The sequence below is a fragment of the Myotis yumanensis genome, unplaced genomic scaffold (assembly GCF_028538775.1).
Source record: "Myotis yumanensis isolate MYYU_CA2020_CCGP unplaced genomic scaffold, mMyoYum1.0.hap1 SCAF_3, whole genome shotgun sequence".
NCBI lineage: Eukaryota > Metazoa > Chordata > Mammalia > Chiroptera > Vespertilionidae > Myotis > Myotis yumanensis.
The window spans coordinates 105394863-105417876 of record NW_027223754.1 but is presented as its reverse complement, the minus strand read 5'-3'; the positions used below and the strand labels follow the sequence as shown (position 1 = coordinate 105417876).

General features: G+C 42.8%; 1 protein-coding gene across 1 annotated transcript in view; it reads left to right on the top strand.

The window, feature by feature from the left end:
* USP18 (ubiquitin specific peptidase 18) overlaps nt 1-23014 on the top strand; it is a 77372-nt gene that overhangs the window by 41130 nt on the left and 13228 nt on the right. Inside the window, exons 5-7 of the mRNA XM_070407513.1 lie at nt 20043-20122; nt 20423-20569; nt 21371-21466. Coding sequence (XP_070263614.1) covers nt 20043-20122; nt 20423-20569; nt 21371-21466 — 323 coding nt within the window. The remainder of the gene's footprint in view (nt 1-20042; nt 20123-20422; nt 20570-21370; nt 21467-23014) is intronic.

The window sequence follows — 23014 nt, the reverse complement described above, 5'->3', positions numbered from 1 at the left end:
TGGATAGTGAAGAAAGAGAAGAGAGAGTTGTTTATGGGCTTAGAGCAGGGGATTGGAAATTATATAAGTAGGGTAAAATTTTCACAGGGGGTAAAAAGAAAGAATAGGGAAAATCTAAAGCAGAAATAGGGTATGAGAAACAGGACAACACAAGGTGAAAAGTGAAGAAGAGAGTTTTGGCATAAAGGTAAAGTTGAGATAGAGTAAAATGATGCTAAAGGAAAGATGAAAATAGAATGTAGAGCACTAATCCCAAAATAAAATAAAGAGAAAATAAAATGACACTTTAAAAATAAAAATATAAAATGGTAGTAGTAATAATACTGGTTAAAAGTAAAAATGTAGTAATTAAAAAAGTAAAATCAGGTGAAGAAAAAAGAAAAAATTGTAGTTTCTTAAGTAAAAGGTGAAAAAAATAAAAATGGGCAGTAGTTAAGGTCCTTCATTTCTTCTACTCTTCTGTTTGGCATGCCTTAGTCCATTAGTCCTCTCTAGCCAGTATTTAGGTGTTGTTTTCCCTATCACACTTTATACTGGTTTGGGAGAGTCAACTGCCCCAGAGCTGGTTCCTTGATCGTTACTCCCTGCTCTGATTCCCAGGTTCCACAAAAACAACTTTCCTCTGCAATTTCTGTGAGTGACCCCAATTGGGCGATCCTATGTTTTGGGTTTAATAATCAAAAGCAAAGATTTAAGGAAAAAAAAAGAGCCAGAGTATGTGCGTGAGCTGGCAACCCTCCACCATCCAGCTCTGTGTTCAATTCTCTCAAAGTCTCTTCCGCACGTCCTCTCTCCCCTGGCACAAACAGCCAGCACACTGGCAAAATCTGAGGCTGCCTTTTTGCACCCAGTCCAGCTATGGGCTGATTTTTAGAGTTCCCTTCTGCCAGAATCCCTGTGGGACCCCTTCCACATTCACGGATCACGCTGGCCCCAATGGCCTCGGACTTTGTGGGGCGCAGACATCCCCCCCGAGCGCATTTCTCTCTCCAACCTGAATTACAAACTGCACCTTTATCTAGGCAAAATCTGACCTTTCCGTGAGGAGGAGCAGGGCTCGTCTGAGTCCACGTATTTGCGCTGCTTGAGATCCAGTGTTCCTGGGTTCTTAGCTGGTCCCTGGGTTGCAGTGTCTCTGGATGTATACGCTTCCGATATCAGCCACTCAAGATGGTGCTGTCTCCGTGGCTGAGCCGGCCACTCTGGGAGAGATTTCAGCAGCAGTGGAGGCTGCCCGGTTAGGGGAGCCCGATCCAGCAGTCTTCAACAGTCCCCTGGAGTATAGCTGTTGCTCACCCACAAATTTACACTCTCAGGACATCCACACACTCTCCTTTCGTTCTCTCACTCTCACACTGTCTTGCAGCCTGCCTTCCTGTCGGCAACCATCTTCTCTTCAGCTCCCAGAAGTTTTTTTTATGTATTTGGCTGCTGATGCATTGGGTTCTTATATGTTTACCAGAGTTATATCCCCTTGTTGTATAGATCCCTTTAGAATTATGAAGTGGCCTCCATTGTCTTTTTATGATCCTCACTTTGAGGTCTATTTTATCAGATATAAGTATTGCTACCCCAGCTTTTTTTCATTTCCATTTACCTGAAAGATATTTTTTTATTCCTTCACTTTCAGTCTGTGTTAGTCCCTTGTTCTGAGGTGAGTCATGTTTTCTTATCCATTCATTCACTGGATCTCTTTTGATTGGAGCATTTAATCTATTTATATTTAATGTTATTATTGATAGGTACTTGTTTGTAGCCATTTCTATTCTTTATGCCTGTGTTCCTTTCTTCCTTACTATTTCTTCTTTTTACAGCATTCCCTTTAGCATTTCTTTCATTGCTGGCTTGGCAATGATAAACTCCCTTCGCCCTTTGTTTGTTTGCAAAACTCCTGATTTCCCCTTCAATTTTGATTGATAGTCTTGTTGGATAGAGTGTTCTTGGACTCAGTCCTTTGCTTTGCATCGCTTTGTATACCTCCTTCCATTCCCTTCTAGGTTGATATGTTTCTGTTGAGAAATCATTTATCTGATGGGGGATCCTTTGTAGTTAACTCTGTCTCTCTTAAAGCCTTTAAGATTCTCTTTTTGTCATTAACATTTGCCATTGTAATTATGATTTGTCTTGGTGTGGGTCTTTTGGGATTCATCTTGCTTGGACTCTCTGTACTTGTGTAACTTTTTTCTTCCCCACATCCGGGAAGTTTTGTCATCATTTCTTCAAATAGATTTTCTAATCCTTGCTGCCTTTCTTGTCCTTCTGGCAGCCCTATTATATGTATGGTACTTCATTTCATGTTTTCCCAAAGCTCCCTTAGGTTCTCCTCCTGCTTTTTAATCTTTTTCTCCAGTTGCTGTTCAAATTGGGCTTGTTTCTAACTCACTAATTTGGTCCTCCGCTTCTCCTAGTCTACTGTTGAAACCTTCCATGGTGTTTTTTATTGTAGCTATATCACTTTTGATTTCCCCCTGATTTTAGCTTAGGTTGTTGTTTTTTTCATCCATCTGGTTTATGAACTGTACAACCATTACTCTGAATTCCTTTTCTGACATATTGTATGCCTCTGTTTCACTTATTTCCTTTCTTGGTGATTCCTCTTTTTGTTTTCTTTGGGGATTGTTTCATTGTCTCCCCATTCTAGCTATGACCAGATGGTCCAAGCGCCAAGTTGCGGGGGCCTGAGGTGTGTGGTGGGAGCGTCGCACCACCTGAGAGTCACTGAAGAGCTCAGGTACTGAGATATGTGGCTTCCGTGGGTCAGCGGGAGCCACACATGCCGAAAATCAGAGTCCCCACATGTCTATGCCGAGAATCACAGTCATGGGCACTCAGTGTGGCCTCTTGCATTCGCCGAGAATCAGAGTCCCCATGCGCGCCGATAATTAGAGTCACTGGTGCTTGGTGTGGCTTCATGCTCACACCTACAATTAGATTACCTCATGTGCGCTGAAAAACAGAGTCCCTGCATGCCTGGACCAAAAACCAGAGTCCCCCAAGCATGTGCTGGGAATTGGAGTCCCCGTGTGCACATGCCGAGAATTGAGAATCAGAGTCTCTGGTGTTTGGTGTGGCCTCAAGCACTCTCCAATAATCAGGGTCCCAGTGCACATGCGACAAGAAATAGAGTCCCCAGGGATGCTCCCTGAGAATCAAAATCACTGGCCCTCAGTGTGGCCTAGTGCGCACTCCCAGAATAAGTTCGTGCACATGGATAATCAGAGTCCCCATGAGCGCGCGATGAGAAACAGAGTCCCTGGGTACATGCGCCAAGAATCAAAGTCATTAGTGCTCAGTGTGGCCTCACATGGCACCAAGAATCAGTCCACGTGTGCTGATAATCAGAGTCCAAGTGCACGCATGCGACAAGAAACAGAGTCCTCTCTTGTGCGTGTAGAGAAACAAAGTCACTGGTCCTCAGTGTGGCCTTCCAAGTGCACCAATAATCCGAGTCCCTGGCCTGCTAGTGGGGTGGGGTTGCACATTGCCCAGTGTTGGTGGGAGGCTCGCTTGTGCACCACATGTCATGCAGGCCCTTTACCACTGTGGCAGGCTGGGGCGTAGGGGGGTGTGCTTTGTGACTAACTGAAATCTGCAGCCTGGAATGTCTGGAGTCTCGGTGTCCCTGGGTCTGCAGCTGTGGTAGCAGGTCTTTTTCCAGAGTGGCTGCAGGGTCCCGGTTTGCATCTGAGGCCAGTCTGGGTGGTGGTAAGGCTAGAATCCTAGTCACAACAGTTCTTCCCTTCAGTATGGCGTGGTTTCTGTGCCAGCGCTGGCCGCCCGGGAGTGTTTGCAGCAGCAGCAGGGTCTCACAGTCTAAGATCTTCCAATCCACCAGCCCCTGAAAGTTGTGCAGGATCTAACTGTCCCTAGTTCACACACACACTCACCACACACGTCCACACACTCGTCTTTCGCTCCCTCACTCTCTCACACTTTCTCTCTCCCTGCCATCTTGCCAGTTGCCATCTTCCTTCTTCCTGTACCACAGCTTTTTTATCCACTCATCTATTGATGGGCACTTGGGCTATTTCCAGATCTTGGCTATTGTAAATAATGCTGCTATGAACATGGGGGGTGCATATATTTTTTTCTGATTGGTGTTTTGGGATTCTTAGGATATACTCCAAGAAATGGGATTGCTGGCTCAAAAGGAAGTTCCATTTTTAATATTTTTGAGGAACCTCCATACTGTTTGCCATAGTGGCTACCCCAGTCTGCATTCTCATCAATAGTGCACTAGGGTTCCCTTTTCTCCACATTCTCACCAACACTTGTTGTTTGTTGATTTATTGATGGTAGACATTCTTGCAGGTGTGAGGTGATATCTCATTGTACTTTTAACTTGCATTTCCCTGATAATTAGTGATGTTGAGCATTTTTTCATATTTCTCTTAGCCATCTGTATGTCCTCTTTGGAAAAGTGTCTATTCAGGTCCTTTGCCCATTTTTAAATTGGATTGTTTGTCTTCCTGGTGTTAAGTTGTATAAGTTCTTTATATATATTGGAAATTAACCCCTTGTTAGATGTGTCATTGGCAAATACGTTCTCTCATACAGTGTGTTCTTTTGTCACTTTGTTGAAAGTTTCTTTTGCTGTGCAGAAGCTTTTTAGTTTGATGTAGCTCCATTTAAAAAAAAAAAATTTTTCCCTTGTTTCTCTTGCCCTAGAACAGGGGTGGGCAACCCCTGGCATGCGTAACCTTCTCTTATAATCTTCCATTTATAATTGTGAATCTTTGTTCTCAGTGATGAATTTTGTTAAGTCTCATAATAGGAGTAGCCTGATGGATGAAAGTAATAGCTTGTGCATATCTCTGAAGGTCACGAAATATAAACCTGATGTAAAATCTCTGTCATCAGTGATGCAGCAGCAAAAGTCCCACTGATAATATCAAATGGAGTCATAAAGTTTTCTGTCAGACTATCAGTGTACATGTATACATTAAAAAATAAATGTATTTTTCATCATCATATACTGTGTTTTTGTTGCTCGAATGAATTTTATTATTTCTTCAAGGTTCTTCACATACGTACACCTTAAGAGATATCAAGTAGGCATAACATGTTCTCAAAAAATTAGGGTTGGCACGCAGAAGAATTTTGAGTCAGAGATTTTGCTGGTTTTGGCACGCACTCACAAAAAGGTTGCCCACCCCTGCCCTAGAAGATATATTGGCAAAGATTTTGCTATGAGAGATGTCTAAGATTTTACTACATTTGGTTTCTTCTAGGATTTTTATGGTTTTGCAACTTATTAAGTGTTACCTATTTTGAGTTTTTCTTGTGTGTGGTTTAAGTTGGTGGTCTAGTTTCATTTTTTGCATGTACCTGTCCAATTTTCCCAATACTATTTATTGACAGGATTGTGTTTACTCCATTGTATGCTCTCACCTACTTTGTCAAATATTAATTAACCATAAAGGTGGGGGTTGATTTCTGGGTTTTCTGTTCTTTTCCATTATCTATATGCCTGTTCTTATGCCAGTACTGGGCTGTTCTTTGTTTGTTTTTGTTTTTTAGTTATGATTCAAGTTTATATTTCATTTTATTTTATTGTTTAAAGTATTACATATATCTCCTTTTTCCCCAATTGACCTCCCCCTCCACTCCCTCCCCCCAGGACAAGCCCCCATCACCCCAGTGTCCCTGTCCACTGGTTATGCTAATATTGCATGTATACAAGTCCTTTGGTTGATCTCTTGCCACACACCCCCGCCCCCGCCTCCCCTGAGCTGTTTTTTAAAAAAAAATATTTTTATTGATTTCAGAGAGGAAGAGAGAAGAAGAGAGAGATAGCAACATCAATGATGAGAATCATTAATTGGCTGCCTCCTGTATGCCCCCTACTGGTGATCTAGCCTGCAACCCAAGCATGTGGCCTGACCGGGAATCAAACCATGACCTCCTGGTTCATAGGTCAATGCTCAACCACTTTGCAACCTTGGCCAGCCAGTACCAGGCTGTTTTGATTACAATGGCTTTATAGTATAATTTGATATCTGGTATTGTGATCCCTCCAACTTTGTTGTTCTTTCTCAAGATTGCTGAGGCGATTGGGTCGTTTTTGGTTCTACATAAAATTTTGGAATATTTGTTTAGATCTGTGAAATATGCCATTGGTATTGAAATAGGAATTGTATTGAATGTATAGATTGCTTTGGGTAGCATGGACATTTTAATGATGTTAATTTTCTAATCCATGAACACGGAATATGCTTCCACTTGTTTGTGTCTTCAGTTTCTTTCTTCAATGTCACATAGTTTTCCCAGTACAGGTTTTTTTGTTTTCGTTTTTGTTGTTGTTGTTTTTTTACCTCTTTGGTCAAATATACTTTTAGGTACCTTATTTTGTGTTGTTATAATATTAGATGGAATTGCTTCCTCAGGTTCTCTTTCTGAGAATTCATTATTGGTGTATAAAAATGCCACCGACTTCTGTATATTTATTTTGTATCTGCTTCGCAAAATTCATTTGTTAGATCCAGGATTTTTGTTGTTGTATTTTTTTTTTTTAGTACTTCTAGTACTTTGTGGAATAAGAGTGGTAAAAGTGGACATCCCTGTCTTATTCCTAATCTTAAGGGAAATGCTGTTAGTTTTTGTCTATTGACAAAACTAGGTTCATCATATATCTCCTTTATTATGTTGAGGTATGATCTTTCTATTCCCACTTTGCTGAGAGTTTTATCATAAACTAGAGGCTTGGTGCACGAATTCGTGCATGGGTATGGTCCCTAGGCCTGGCCTGTGATCAGGGCCATCTTCCCCAGCTGCCTGCAGCTGGCCCCTCCCCCTGCCTCCACCCACCTCTGGTTCCCCGTTCACCATTAGGCAATCAGAGCCTGCCGGCTGGGGGAGGCACCAAGAGGTCAGCCACTCCCTGGCCCTGCCCCCCACCCCAATTACCTGTTTGTCATTGGGCAATCAGAGCCTGCTGGCCAGGGAAAGGGACCAAGAGGTGGTTAGTGCACCTCATAGTGACTGGCCATCCGAGGCTTGCCTGTGCCTTGGGCTGGCCATTGGCGGCTGGGGGCTGAGGGGACTGGGTGACTCTGGAGGCAGGTGCGTGGAGCCTTGCCACGCGCCTGCCGCCCTGGTGGAGATAAAGGGACTGGGCGCCGCCATCTTGTGGCTATGGGCACTGCCATCTTTAAGGGCATGGTAGTCAATTAGCATATTCCCTCCTTATTGGCTGTGGGTGTCACCATCTTTGTGACGGTGTGAGGTTCAATTAGCATATTACCCTTTTATTATATAGGATGGCTGCTGGATTTTATCAAATGCTTTTTCTGCATCTATTTTTCTTGAAGGGGGAGTGTCTTTATTGATTAAGGTATTACATATGTGTCCTTATCCCACCCATTGCCTCCCACCCCCCACTCATGCCCTCACCCCTTGTTGTCTGTGTCCATTGGTTAAGCTTATATGCCTGCATACAAATCCTTTGGTTGATCTCTCCTCTTTACCCCCACCCCCCCTACCTTCCCTCTGAAGTTTGACGGTCTGATCAATGCTTCTCTGTCTCTGGATTTGTTTTTGTTCATCAGTTTGTGTTGTTCATTATATTCCATACATGAGTGAGATCATGTGATATTTATCTTTCTCTGACTGGCTTATTTCAATTAGCATAATGCTCTCCAGTTCCATCCATGCTGTTGCAAATGGTAAGAATTCCTTCTTTTTTACCGCAGTGTAGTATTCCATGTGCAGATGTATCACAGTTTTTTAATCCACTCATCTGCTGATGGGCACTTAGGCTGTTTCCAAATCTTAGCTATGGTAAATTGTGCCACTATGAACATAGGGGTGCATATATCCTTTCTGATTAGTGTTTCTAGTTTTTTGGGATATATTTCTGGAAGTGGGATCACTGTGTCATTTTTCTGCATCTATTGACATGTGATTTTTATTCTTCATTTTGTTTTTGTGATGTATCACATTTATTATTTTGCAAATATTGTACCAACCTTGTATACCTGGAATAAACCCCATTTGGTCATAGTGTATTATTTTTTTAATGTGTTGCTTGGATCTCATTAGCTAAAATTTTGTTGAGGATTTTAGTATCTATGCTCATCAGGGATATTGGCCTATAGTTTTCTTTGTTTGTAGTATCTTTATGTGGTTTTAGAATTAGGATAATGCTGGCCTCGTAAAAAGATCTTGGAAGGCTTCCCTCCTCTTGAATTTCTTGGAATAGTTTTAGGTGAATAGTTATTAGTACCTCTCTGAATGTTTGCTAAAATTCATCAGTGAAGTAATCAGTTCCATGAATTTTGTTTACTGCTTCAATTTCATTTGTTGTTATCTGTCTATTCAGGTTTTCTGATTCTTTTTGATTCAGTTTTAGAAGATTGTATGTTTCTAAGAATTTGTCCTTTCCTCCTGGGTTGTCCAATTTGTTTGCATAGTTGTTCATAGGATTTCCTTGCCATCCTTTGTATTTCAGTTTGTTTGTTTTTGTTAATCCTCACCCCAGGATATTTTTCCATTGATTTTTAGGGAGAGTGGAAGAGAGAAGGAAAGACAAAGAGAAACATCAATGTGAGAGAAACACATTGATTGGTTGCCTCCTGCAGTTGCCTCGACCAGGGCCCCAGCTGGAGAGGAGCCTGAAACCAAGGTACATGCCCTTGACTGGAATCAAACCCAGGACCCTTTGATCCACAGTCCGATGCTCTACCTACTAAGCCAAACTGGTTAGGCCTGTGATGTCAATTTTTACTTCTGCTCATTCATTTCTGGTTTTATTTATTTGAGGCCTCTCTCGTTTCTGATGAGTCTGGTTAAAAATTCATCAATCTTATTTTTTTCAAAGAATCAGCTCTTGGTTTCATTTATCTTTTGTATTTTTTAAAATCTGTATGTCATTTATTTCTGCTCTGGTATTTATTATTTTCTTTCTTTTTCTGAACTTGTTTGTTGTTCTTTGTCTAGTTCTTTTAGGTATAGGATTAGATTTTTTATTTGATGTTGTTCTAGCTTCTTGAGGTAGGACTGTAATGCTATGAATTTCTCTCTCAGGATTGCTTTTGCTGTGTTCCATAGATTTTGGGTTGTTGTGTGTTCATTTTCATTTGTTTCCAGGTAATATTTTTATTTCTTCCTTGATCTTTTTGTTAACACATTCATTATTTAATAACATGCTATTTAGCTTCCATGTGTTTGAATGTTTTAGTGTGTTTAAAATTGTAGCTGATTTCTAGTTTCATGTCATGGTTATTCGAGAAGTGATTTCACTCTTTTTGAATTTGTTAAGACTTAAGTTGTATCCAAATATGTGGTCTATCTTTGAGAATGTTTCATGTGCATTTGAGAAAAATGTATATTCTGCTTGCTTTGGGATGGAATGTTCTGCAAATATCCATTAAATTCATTTGATCTATTGTGTCATTTAAAGTACCTGTTTCCTTTTTGATTTTTTGTCTGGAAGATCTATCCAGTGATGATGTGGGGTGTTAAAGTTTCCTACTATCACTGTACTGCTGTTGCTCACTCCCTTAAATTCCAGCAAATGTTTTTTATATACATAGATGCCCCCATATTGGGTATATATAGTTTACATGGGTAACATCCTCTTGTTGGATTTATCCTTTTAGTATTATGTAATGCCTTTCTTTGTCTCTTGTTATGGCCTTTGTTTTGAAGTCTATTTTGTCAGATATAAGTATTGCTACCCCAGTTTCTTGTTGGTTTCCATTTGCATAGAATATTTTTGCCATCCCTTCACTTTCAGTCTTTGTGAATCTTTTGTTATTAGGTGGGTCTCTTGTAGACAGTATATAAATGGGTCATGTGTTGTTATCCATTCAGTTACCTTATGTTGTTTTACTGGAACATTTAATCCATTTACATTTAATATTATTATTGACTAGAGGCCCGATGCACGAAATTTGTGCAAGAGTAGGCCTTCCTTTCCACGGCTGCCGACACCGGCTTCCCTCTGGCACCTGGGACCCCGGCTTTCCTTTGGCGCCGGCAGGCACCCGGGACCTGGCCTTCCCTCATAGCCCCTGCTTTGTCCGGAAGGTCATCTGGAAGGATGTCAGTCTAATTAGCATATTATGCTTTTATTGTAGACTAGAGGCCCGGTGCACAAAAATTTGTGCACTCGGGGTGGAAGGGGGGGTCCCTCAGCCCGGCCTGTGCCCTCTTGCAGTCTGGGACCCCTCGGGAGATAACGACCTGCTGGCTTAGGCCTGCTCCTGGGTGGCAGAGGGCAGGCCCAATCCCTAGGTGCAGCCCCTGGTCGGGCTCAGAGCAGGGCTGATTAGGGAGTTGGGGTTCCGCCCCCTGTCATGCACAGAGCAGGGCGGATTGGGAGGTTGTGATGCCACCCTCAGTCATACTCAGGGTAGGGCTGATTGGGGGGTTGGGACACCGCCCCCTATCACACTCAAGGCAGGGTCAATGGGGAGGTTGCGGCACCACCCCCTGTGATGCACAGAGCAGGGCCAATCAGGGGGTTGGGGCGCTGCCCCCTGTCACTCACAGAGCAGGGCCAATCAGGGGGTTGGGGCACTGCCCCCCCCCCCATCACACACAGAGGAGGGCCCATCAGGGGGTTGCGGAGCTCCCCCCTCTCATGCACAGAGCAGGGTCCATCAGGGGGTTGGGGAGCTCCCCCGTCACGCACAGAGTAGGGCCGATAGGGGAGTTAGGGCACTGCCCCCTGTCACACACAGAGCAGGGTGGATCAGGGGGTTGGGGCGCCACCACTGTCACACTCAGGGCAGGGCCGATGGGGAGGTTATGGCTCTACCCCGTCACAGACAGAGCAGGGCCCGTGGGGGGGGGGGGGGGTTGGGGCACCACCCCCTGTCACACACAGAGCAGGGCCGATCAGGGGGTTGGGATGCCACACCCTGTCACACACAGAGCCGCAGGGCGTTCAGGGGGTTTGGGCGCTGAACCCTGTCATGCTGATCTGGTGCCAGGAGACCTCTTGGCTCCGCTGATCCCGGTGCTGGGAGGCATATTACCCTTTTACTATATAGGATAGAGGCCTGGTGCACGGGTGGGGGCAGGCTGGTTTGCCCTGAAGGGTGTCCTGGATCAGGGTGGGGGTCCCCACTGGGGTGCCTGGCCAGCCTGGATGAGGGGATGATGGCTGTTTGCAGCTGGTCACACACCCTTCAGGGTGGGGGTCCCCACTGGGGTGCCTGGCCAGTCTGGGTGAGGGGCTGAGGGCTGCTTTCAGGCTGACTGAAGCTCCCAACCACTCCTTTTTTTCTTTTTTTTTTTCTTCTGGGCCAGCTTTAGCTCTGGCTCTAGCTCTGAGGCTTCCGCTGCTGGTTTGTTTGCCGTTCTATAATCGAAACAATGTATAACTTCAGCTCTGAGATCCCAGCCGGCTATATTTGTTAGAATGTTTCAAACTGCCAGCTCAGAGGCCTGCAAGTCAGGCGGGGAACGTTGCAGTCTGCAGTCACGGGAGCAAGCCTCATGTTCGCTTCCAGCTGCCTGGCTGCCGGCCGCCATCTTGGCTGACAGTTAATTTGCATAAGGATACGCTGATTAGCCAATGGGAAGGGTAGTGGTCGTACGCCAATTACCATGTTTCTCTTTTATTAGTGTAGATAGGTACTTATTTATTGTGAGTTTATTTTTTGTACATATGTTCCTCTCTTTCTATTTCTTCTTCTTAAAGCAGTCCCTTTAACATTTCTTGCAAGGTTCATTTGGTTGTAATGAACTACTTTTAGCCTATTTTTTACCTAAGAAGCTCTTTATTTTGCCTTCAATTTTTAATTATAGCTTTACTGGTTAGAGTAGTTTTGGCTGCAGGTCCTTCCTTTCATTACTTTGAATATTTCATGCCAGTCCCTTCTGGCCTGAGTGTTTTCTATTGAGAAATCAGCTTACAGCCTTATCAGAACTCCCTTGTAGGTAACTAACTGCCTCTCTCTTGCTACCTTTAAGATTCTCTCTTTGTCTTTAATCTTTGCCATTTTAATTATTCTGTGTCTTGGTGTGGGTCTGTCAGGGTTCATCTTGTTTGGGACTCTGTGCTTCATGAACTAGTGTGAGTTTTTTCTTTACTAGGCTAGGGAAATTTTTAGCCACTATTTCTTCAAACAGGTACTCTATCCCTTGTTCACTTTCTTCTCCTCTTGTAACCCAATAATGTGGATGTTGTTACATGTCATCTTGTCCATGATATCCTTTAAACTATACTCATTCTCTTTAATTATTTTTTCTTTTTGCTGCTCTGATTGGATGTGTTTTCCTACCTTGTCTTTTGATTCAACCCTCTGCTTTATCCAACTTACTTTATATTCTTTCTGGTGTATTCTTGATGGCATTCTTCATTTATGATTGGTTATTTTTCATGTTTTTTTATGTTCTTTGTCATGTTGTGGTAGTTTTCACTAAGCACCTTGGGCATCCTTATAACCATTACTTTGAACTCTATTTCTGGTAAGTTCCTTACCTCCATTTGTTTTTTTTCCTGGAGATTCCTCCTGTTCTTTCATTCTGGGCCTGTTTTTGTTTTTCCTTTTCTTTTTTATCTCCCATTATGGATGTCTCTTTGTTTTTGTTTCTATGTATTAGGTAGAACTCTGACTCCCAGTCTTTGTGGGATGACATTATGTAATAGGTGTCCTGTGAGACCCAGTGTGAAGTCTCCTTGATCTTCTGAGCTAGGTGATCTAGGAATGTCCTTTGTGTATGGTAAGTGGACCCTCCTGTTGTAATTGGGTCTTGATTGCTGTTAGTTTGTTCATGGGTGGGATAGACTCTCTTGAGGCTGAACTCTGAACACAGCATGCAAGCTTCTATACAGGTGATGCAAAACAAAGAAAAAAGAAAACAAAAAACAGCAACAAGAGAATAAGAAAAGAAAAAAAGAATCAGAAGAAAAAAAAGGAATAAGAATATACAAAGAATTAAGGAAAAGAACAGAAAAGAATACAAAAATTAAAAGGAAAAATACTAAAGAATAAAATATAGAAATGAAAGAATAAGGATAGAAAAAATAGAAAAAAAGAAAAGAGAAAAGTAAAGAAACATAAAGGAAAAAAGAAAGAAAATAAACAGAAAAAATTGGAGTTCGCCTCAGCAAAGTTTAGTGCATGCTGTGTTCTCCCTTTGGATATACTATTTGTGAAGCTTGTTGGATTCTGCACCAATGATGTTTTCATCTTAATACTAGGTGTGTTGGTTCTATGCCTTTTGGGAAGAACTCTGGTGTAAGCCAGTGTTAAACTATGCCTATGCTTGGCCCTTGGCAACCTGTCTGAAGCTACAAACAATCCACAGTTTGTAGCTGCCTCTAGTGGACTTGGCTGTGCATGAGAAAGACCAAGCTGTGCTCCAAGGCTAGCTTATTTTCAGTACAGGGCCGAAAGGTGGAATAGCAAGCATTTCAAGGCACTCTGGGACCTGCCTCCAAATGCCTCCACCTGCTGTCTGGCTGTAAGTTTTAGTCACTGAAAGGGCTCAGTCACTAGAAGTGCCTCTGGTAGAATCAGGAAGATGGGACTAGTGGATCTCCTGTGAAGGGAGGTGCCATTCAGACTTCATGGAAGATGGTGGGTATGATTCCCCCATCCCAGAGCCACACATCTGAATCTGTCCATGATTTTTCTCTGACCTTGGCAAGGCAGAGCCCCTGGTAGTCAGGTGGGTGGAGCCTTGAGAACCCAGGGGTTGAGTCTGCTGAAAGGTGGGAGGGTGTTTTTATTGGGTCTCCCTTGATGGAGAAGTGTCAGTCTGGTTCATGGGGAAATGGTGGGAATGGCCCCGCCCAAAAGCCAGTCACTGACCCCTTCCCTGAGTCTGCTCAGACTTCTACACCCTGGCCAATGCTGCTGACTCTTCAGCAGGGCTTAAGACCCACAGAATGGTGTGAGAGGGATTTCTGAGGGTGGGTAGTAGCTTTCCTGCAGGCTGATTCCTCTCAGTGGGGATTGCTCCACCCAAGAAAGATGGCTGCTGCAGGATTGGAGGATGACTCAGTACAGGAATCCTGTTGAGTATGCCCCCTACATTTCTCCCTAAAGCCACAAACCTCATATTCTCCTCAGGTGACTCCAGTCTGCACTGCACTCCCTCTGCTGGAGTCCAGGGTGAGTAGAGGCAAACAAAATTTTGTGTGTTGGCCCTTTAAGAGGGTGCCTTTATCTCCAGTGGGTTCTACCTCTCCTTGGAAGACAGAAACCCTGCCAGAATTTCACAGCCAGATGATATGTGGGCATCTGTTCCTGCCTCTGGTGCTCTGGTTGGGAGCCCATTCTGGAGTTTAGGCTTCACACCTCAGAGGGAACCTCCCACAACTGAGCTATCCCTCTGTAAATTCAGCTGCTGCCCATGGGGGTGTGAGGCCAGCCCCTTTCGTATCTCTGCCCTTTCTACCAGTCTCTTAGTGGTTTCTTCTGCCAGTCCTTTGTCATAAGTATCCTCTTCAGAGTCTTTAGTTTGAAATTCAGGGTGATTGTTCCCCAATTTAGTTGTCTTTCCAGAGTGGTTCTGGGTGGAGGTCAGCGTAAGATCCATCAAATCTGTCACCATCTTGAAAAGAGCTGAAAAAGCCTCTTCTTACTAAGATTTTGTATTTTTTATTGCATAAACATTTTAAAGATATTTGTAAACTTTTGGTTAATTCCCAGAGTTGTGAAAACATTTATTTTGACAGTTTTTTAAAAAAAAGTATTTTAGTTGCTTTATGGAGGAATAGATTTGCAGAGACCCTGACTCTACTATTACTGTTTTAGTCTCACCTGCCTTTAACTTCCCACAGCTGTTTGTACACCTGGGGGAAATTTCCTTATTCTTCTTTAATTATGTGAATATTTGTCCTCCACTAGACTATAAGTTTCTTTGGGACAGGAACTTTCTTTGGTGTGTGCAGTGCCTTGCACATAGCAGGTGTTAAGTCAATTATCGGTTGGGCAAATATCTCTGTATTTGTTAGGCACGGTCAGACAAGGCAAAATGTCTCCGCATGGCAAGGTCATCCTACTGCTTTTATGTTCAGTGCTGGCTCTGTAGCAGGCAATAAGTAATTTTCTGGAGATAACATCAGTTCAACCCTGCTGTTTGTCTTTAAGTTTTGGGATTATTATTTTAGAATATGGCTGAATTAATCCATTAAACTAATATGTAATATTTACTTATTATGTGCAAGGTGTTGTACTAGTGCTGTAGACAAGATAATAAAAGTAGTAGAGTCTTTGACTCCATCGAGTTTAAAATTTAGAGGAGAGAAAGGCCAAAACAAAAATAAAACAACAACAACAACCCTCAAACATTAAGTACAAATTGTGATAAATATCATAAAGGAAATAAAATGGTGTCGAGATAGCAAATGTAACTATTTAGTACACTTACAATAATGGCCTTTTGTTGCAATGTCTTTGTATTTTGGCAGATATATGTCCTTTTGCAAGATAGTCCTCAGTGTGTTTTAATTTTTTTTTGTCTTCCTAGGTTTTTTTCCTAAGAGATCTGTACATGTCATTTTAGCTTTATATTTAGGTATATAACATATACAGAATTCACCGCTTCATTCTTGCCTCCTCTTAGCCAGCATATTTTATCACTGCAATGGGGTCCTTTTTCTTGTTATCTCAGACACTGTTGGGGAAGACCTAGGTCAGATACGAGTAATGGGAACCTCCTACATTTTTAGAAGAGTGAATAAAGAAAATGTATAAAAGCAAAATTAACACCAAAATATCTATGGCATTTTTATACACCAATAATGAACTCTCAGAAAGAGAAACTTAAAAAACAATCCCATTTACCATTGCAACAAAAAAATTAAGATACCTATAAATAAACTTAACTAAGGAGGTAAAAGACCTATACTTGTAAAACTACAGGACGTTGAAAAAAGAGATAGAGGAAGATATAAATAAGTGGAAGATTATACCATGTTCATGGATTGGTACAATCAACATCATTATAATGTCCATACTACTCCAAGCAATCTACAGATTCCAATGCAATCCCCATTAAAATACCAACAGCATATTTTGAAGACCTAGAACAAACTCTCCAAAAATTTGTATGGAATAAAAAAATACTCCAAATAGCTACAGCAATCCTGAGAAAGAAGAACAAAGTTGGAGGGATTACAATACCAGATATCAAGCTATTTTGCAAAGCCATTGTTCTCAAAACTGCCTGGTACTTACTGGCACAAGAACAGACATATAGACCAATGGAACAGAACAGAGAACCCAGAAATCAACCCAAGACATTATGCTCAATTAATATTTGACAAAGGAGGCAAGAGCATACAATGGAGTCAAGACAGTCACTTCAACAAATGGTGTTGGGAACATTGGACAGATACATGTAAAAAAATGAAACTAGATCACAATTTACACCATACACAAAAATAAACTCAAAATGGATAAAAGATCTATATATATAAAGAGCCAGGGTCCACAACGACCGAAGGCTCAACTTAACACGGGAAGTCAGTGCTGCATTGCAATAATGGCCTTACTGCAGCTGGTGCCAAGGCAGCAACCCAGCACTGACTGCTGAGGGGACTGCTGATTAGGCCCAGGGAGAGGCCTGCAGAGAGAGAGGCAGGGTCTGATCTGCAGCCTCAGTGGCAGCTGTTGATCAACCCTTGCCTATCTCTTTCTATCCGGGATTCACCAGTAGCCCCACCCCTGTTTCTCTCCGGGCCTCTGCGGGGCTGCTGATCAGCCTCGCCTCTTTGATCAGGCCCATAGATAGGCCCAGAGATGCTGACTGGCATAGAAACCATCCAATCAGAACCAAATCTGGGTGAAGTGCCAGGAGCCAATGGCTGCCTAGGAGGCGGAGCTTTTGATGCTGACTGGCATAGAAACCGACCACTCAGAACCTAATCTGGGTGAACTACAAAGGCAGAACCTAAGGTGGGGGCTGAGGAGGGGCTTTAAGGGCAACAGCTATTTGGAGTATGGTGTAAGAAAGCGGTTCAATTTTTTAATGACTGCTTTGGCAGTGTAGTGCATATGGCTGGCTATCAGTCCAGATATAGGGATTATGTGTTTTTGTCTGCCAAGAGAATCTCCTCCTGATGAAAAAAGCTTCCCCCCCCCCCTCCATTTAAGCAATCCTATCCTATATAATCTATCTATACTAATAAAAGGGTAATATGCTAATTAGACCGGGTCAACCAGCCATCTTTCGGATGTCCGACTTCCTTCTGGACAAAGCCATGGTGGTGGGGGCCAAGGCAGAGGCAGTTAGGAGCAATCAGGCCAGCAGGGGAGGGCAGTTTGGGGGCGAGATCAGGCTGGCAGGGAAGGGCAGTTGGGGGCAGTCAGTGTGGCAGGGGAGGGCAGTTGGGGGCAAAATCAGGCTGGCAGAGGAGGGCTGTTGGGGGCAAGATCAGGCCGGCAGGGGAGGGCAGTTGGGGGCAAGATCAGGCTGGCAGGGGAGGGCTGTTGGGGGCAAAATCAAGCCGGCAGGGGAGGGCTGTTGGGGGCAAGATCAGGCCGGCAGGGGAGGGCTGTTGGGGGCGAGATAAAGCCGGCAGGGGAGGGTAGTTAGGGGCGATCAGGCAGACTGGCAGAGGCAGTTAGGGGTGATCAGGCAGGCAGGCAGAGGCAGTTAGGGGCGACAAGGCAGGCAGGCAGAGAGGTTAGGGGCAATCAGGCAAGCAGGCAATGGGGTTAGGGGCAATCATGCAGGCCGGCAAAGGCAGTTCAGGGTGATCAGGCAGGTAGGCAGGTAGGCAGGTGAGCGGTTAGAAGACAGCAGTCCCAGATTGTGAGAGGGATGGCTGACCACTGGTTTAGTCCCAATCCCACACGGGCCTAAATCGGCGGTTGGACATCCCCCAAGGGGTCCCCGATTGGAGAGGGTGCAGGGTGGGCTGAGGGAACCCCCTAGCCCCATTCATGAATTGGGGGCGAGATCAGGCCAGCAGGGGAGGGCAGTTAGGGGAGATCAGGCAAGAAGGCAGAGGCAGCTAGGGGTGATCAGGCAGGCAGGCAGAGAGGTTAGGGGCAATCAGGCAGGCAGGCAGGCAGAGGGTTAGGGGCAATCAGGCAGGCAGGCAAAGGCAATTCAGGGCGATCAGGCAGGCAGGCAGGTGAGCAGTTAGAAGCCAGCAGTCCCAGATTGCGAGGGGGATGTCTGACCGCCAATTTAGGCCTGTGGGATCATGCCTAAACCAGCAGTCGGACATCCCCCAAGGGGTCCCTGATTGGAGAGAGTGTAGGCTGGGCTGAGGGAATCCCCTCCCCCCCATACACGATTTTGTGCACTGGGCCACTAGTTTAAACATAAAATGGGAAGCCATAAAAATCTTAGAAGAATCCATAGGCAGCAAAATATCAGACATATGTCATAGCAGTATCTTTACTGATAAATCTCCTATGACAATGGAAACTAAGGAGAAAATAAACAAATAGAACTACATCAAAATAAAAAGCTTCTGCACAGCAAAAGAAACCATCAACAAAATAACAAGAGAGTCCAATGCATGGAAGAACACATTTGCCAATGTTATCTCTGATAAAGGTTTAATCTCCAACATTTATAGGGAACTCACACAACTTAACAAAAGGAAGATAAACAATCCAATGAAAAAATGGGCAAAGAACCTAAATAGTCACTTTTCCAAAGTGGACATACAGAAGGCCAAGAGACATATGAAAAAATGCTCAAAGTCACTGATCATTTGAGAGATGCAAATCAAAACAACAATCGGGTACTACCTTACACCTGTCAGAAAGGCTATCATCAACAAATCAATAAATGGCAAGTGCTGGCAAGGATGTGGAGAAAAAGGAACCCTCATACACTATTGGTCGGAATGCAGACTGGTGCAGCCTCTGTGGGAAACATACGGAGTTTCCTCAAAAATTAAAAATGGAACTCCTATTTGGCCCAGTAATTGCACTTCTAGGAGTATATCCCAAGAAATCAGAAACACCATTATGAAAGAATATATGTACCTCTATGTTAATAGCAACACAATTTACAATAGCTAAGATTTGGAAACAGCCTAAGTGCCCATCAGTAGATGAGTCGATTAAAAAACTGTGGTGCATCTACACAATGGAATACTACGCTGCTATAAAAAAACAAGAACTCTTACCATTTGCAACAGCATGGATGTACATGGAGAGCAATATGCTAAGCCAGCCGTGGGCAAACTACGGCCCGCGGGCCGGATCCGGCCCATTTGAAATGAATAAAACTAAAAAAAAAAAAAAGACCGTACCCTTTTATGTAATGATCTTTACTTTGAATTTATATTAGTTTACACAAACACTCCATCCATGCTTTTGTTCCGGCCCTTAGGTCCAGTTTAAAAACCCATTGTGGCCCTCGAGTCAAAAAGTTTGCCCACCCCTGTAAGCGAAATAAGCCAGTCAGAGAAAGAGAAATATCACATGATCTCACTCATTTGTGAAATATAATGAACAACATAAAGTGATGAACAAAAATATATCCAGAGACATAGAAGCATCGAACAGACCAACAAACTTCAGAGGGAAGGCAGGGGACGGTGGCGGGGAGGGGGTAGGAGATCAACCAAATGACTTGTATCCATGCATATGAGCATGACCAATAAACACAGACACTAGGGGGGTGAGGGCATGTGCTAGGGGGTGAGGGTGGCCAGAGAGAAGCCAATGGAGAAAAAGGAGACATATGTAAAACTTTCAACAATAAATAATTAAAAATAAGTACATAAAGACACAGAAAAATGGGTGGCCATAGGAATCTAATTAGAGTATTGGTTTGGCATACCTGGTAGACATAGGAAAGAATCCACTGTTGACTGTTGGTTTTATCTAGCTGTGTCCCTGAGTAGAGTCCAATAGGTATGGGTGGAAAATCAGAGGACAGAAAACTTGGATTTTAATTTTTAAGAGGAACTCGCAAAATCAGTACCAACCTTTTTTTCCCCCATTTCTAACTCCTAACATGTAGTGGAAACAGCCTTAAGATGAGACAAAGACTAGGAAAATGCAAAGTGGTGAGTGCTCATGTGCATCTAGGTAGCTAGGGCAGAAGGGCATGAAAAGTACTCTTGGTGACCTCACTAATTGGGCTGTTACTTGTCTCTTTGCCAGTGTTTGTCCAGCATGATGCTGCTCAACTCTACTTCACAATCTGGAACCTAATTAAGGGCCAAATCACTGATGTGGACTTGGTAAGATTCTAGAAATAGAGAACTAAAAAGTTTAAGATGCTGCTCATTTAACTCATTAAGCAATTGTTAATGCAATATATAGAGGGTATTACTAGTAAAAGAGAAAATTCTATAAAATGCTTATCACAATTCCATAATATTATTAATGTTAGTATTTTGTACCTTTTTTAGTAGAGCCAAGAGCATTAGTGGCTGCCATTTCTGGAGCTTCTATCTCGTGGCTCCCACTTCTGGAAATTATCCTGACCTCGTCCATTTATGGCTGTGTCCTTCTTATCTCTCCCCTCCTCTGTCTTATAGGTAGAGAGACTGCAGGCCCTGTATACAATCCGGATGAAGGAGTCCTTTATTTGCCTTGAATGTACCATAGAGAGTAGCAGAAACAGTAGCATGCTGACCCTCCCACTTTCTCTTTTTGATATGGACTCAAAGCCCCTGAAAACAGTGGTAAGGGATTTCTCTTGGTGAATTTCCTGTTCCCATGTAACCCAGTGTTGCCAATGCCTCTTGATTCTTTTTTTAAAATTGAATTTATTGGGGTGACATTGGTTCAAAGAACCATACAGATATACAACTCAATAAAACATCATCTGCACACTGCATCGTGCATCCATCACCCCAAGCAAAGTCTCTTTCCATCCCCATTCTCCCCCCTTTGCCCACCTCCACCTACCCTCACCCCTTTCCCTTTGACTATCATCATACTGTTGTGTATGTCTGTGTGTGTGTGTATGTGTGTGTGTGCAAAAGTAGGTTTATAGTTGTTTGTATGGAAAAATATATAATACAAGAATAAATAATATTACAAGAATAAACTCTGTGTTTCGTGTACTCACAACTGTAAACCTACTTTTGCTCACCCGTGTGTGTGTGTGTGTGTGTGTGTGTGTGTGTGTTTGTTTGTTTTTTGCCTTCACCTTCTTGCTTCTTCAGTTTACTAATTGGGCTTTTTAGCTCACCCTTGACTTTTAAAAAGTCATTTCTGTTTTCTTTGCATGGCTCTGCCTAAGTTCTCCTTTGATTTGACAAAAAAATAATTTCCCCTCCTATTTCCACTTTCAAGTGCCCCCTCCTGTTTTTTTCTTTCTGATCAGTAGGTACTTTTTGAGATCCTGACCTCTGGGCCAGACATTAAGGGGGACATAGAGATAACTAAAATAAAAGCTTAAATCCCCATCTGCAGGGTGAGGGGATGTATTCTAGATGGGAAATACCAACCCTGTTTTATTTTTTTTTCTCCTGGGACAGGAGGATGCCCTTCACTGCTTCTTTCAGCCCAGAGAGTTGTCAAACAAGGACAAATGTTTCTGTGAGAACTGTGGGAAGAAGACCCATGGGAAACAGGTACTCACTCCATGAAACCAGATTCTTCCCCAGTCCAGGTTGCCCCAGGAGGGTTTCCCAAAAGACTTCACAGAGTTACCAAGGCACCTCATGGGGACTGAGGGAGGGATTCCTAATTGGGCCCCTAGATTCTAGGGCTCCTCAGATCACATCACTGGGAGGGACAGAGCCTTTAAGGATAAGAAGAGAAGGTCTTAGAGCAGGGGCAGAGTTTTTTCCTCAAGACTAGACTAACTCCATAGAGCAGATTCTATTGTTGCCCTGGATTCCAGGGCCTGTACAGAATCTGGGCTGCTCAGGCCTTCTGCACGAGAACTCAACAGATAGCCAATAGGACCTCCACTGTGTATTGTATCATTCTGCTCCCCCTCTTTTTTTCTTTTACAAGCTCATGTATTTTAGTAGTTTAAACAGACATTTCAGAAAACAATTAGAATAAAAGATAACACTTCAGAAACTGCACTGTGTTCACTGAAAGTACATTTAGATAATTAATAGAGGATTGCTAATACACTTAATTTTTTATCATTTCACACTCAACAACTTTAAAAATGTTGGTAATAAATTGGGAAATTCTCATGTTAAATGCTATAACAATATTTAGTATTTTAAGTTTATCAATATTTAAAGTTTTAAACATGATGAATGTACTTTTTGCTTGTTAAATTATCTAGGTTGGATTGGTGATAATGCCAGTAGCAGGAGATAATGTAGTATATCTAAATTGTTTCTACGTTTATTTAACAACACTCATAGCAGAGAAAGCAGTCTCTCAAATGTATGTTTAAGGGAATGGAAGAAGAGGAATCCATAGGCAGCAAAATATCAGACATATCTCATAGCAATATGGGACGACATCAAAATAAAAAGCTTCTGCACAGCAAAAGAAACTATCAACAAAATAACAAGAGAGCCCACTGCATGAGAGAACATATTTGCCAATGTTACATCTGATAAGGGTTAATCTCTAAAATTTTTAGGGAACTTATACAACTTAACAAAAGGAAAATAAACAATCCAATAAAAAATGGGCAAAGAACCTAAATAGGCACTTTTTGAAAGTGGACATACAGAAGGCCAAGAGACATATGAAAAAATGCTCAAAGTCACTGATCATTCAAGAGATGCAAATCAAAACAACAATCAGGTACCATCTCACACATGTCAGAATGGCTATCATCAACAAATCAACAAATGACAAGTGCTGGCAAGGATGTGGAGAAAAGGGAACCCTCATACACTGCTCTTGGGAATGCAGACTGGTGCAGCAGCTGTGGAAAATAGTATAGAGTTTCCTCAAAAATTAAAAATGGAACTCCTTTTTGGCCCAGTAATCACATTTCTAGGAATATATCCCAAGAAATCAGAAACACCTATAAGAAAGAATATATGCACCCCTATGTTCATAGCAGCACAATGTTTAAGGGAATGGAAGAAGAAGCTATGAGTTGGAAACAGCCGAAGGACCCATCAGCAGATGAGTGGGTTAGAAAACTGTGGTACATCTACATAATGAAAGACGATGCTGTTGTAAAAAAGCAAGAACTC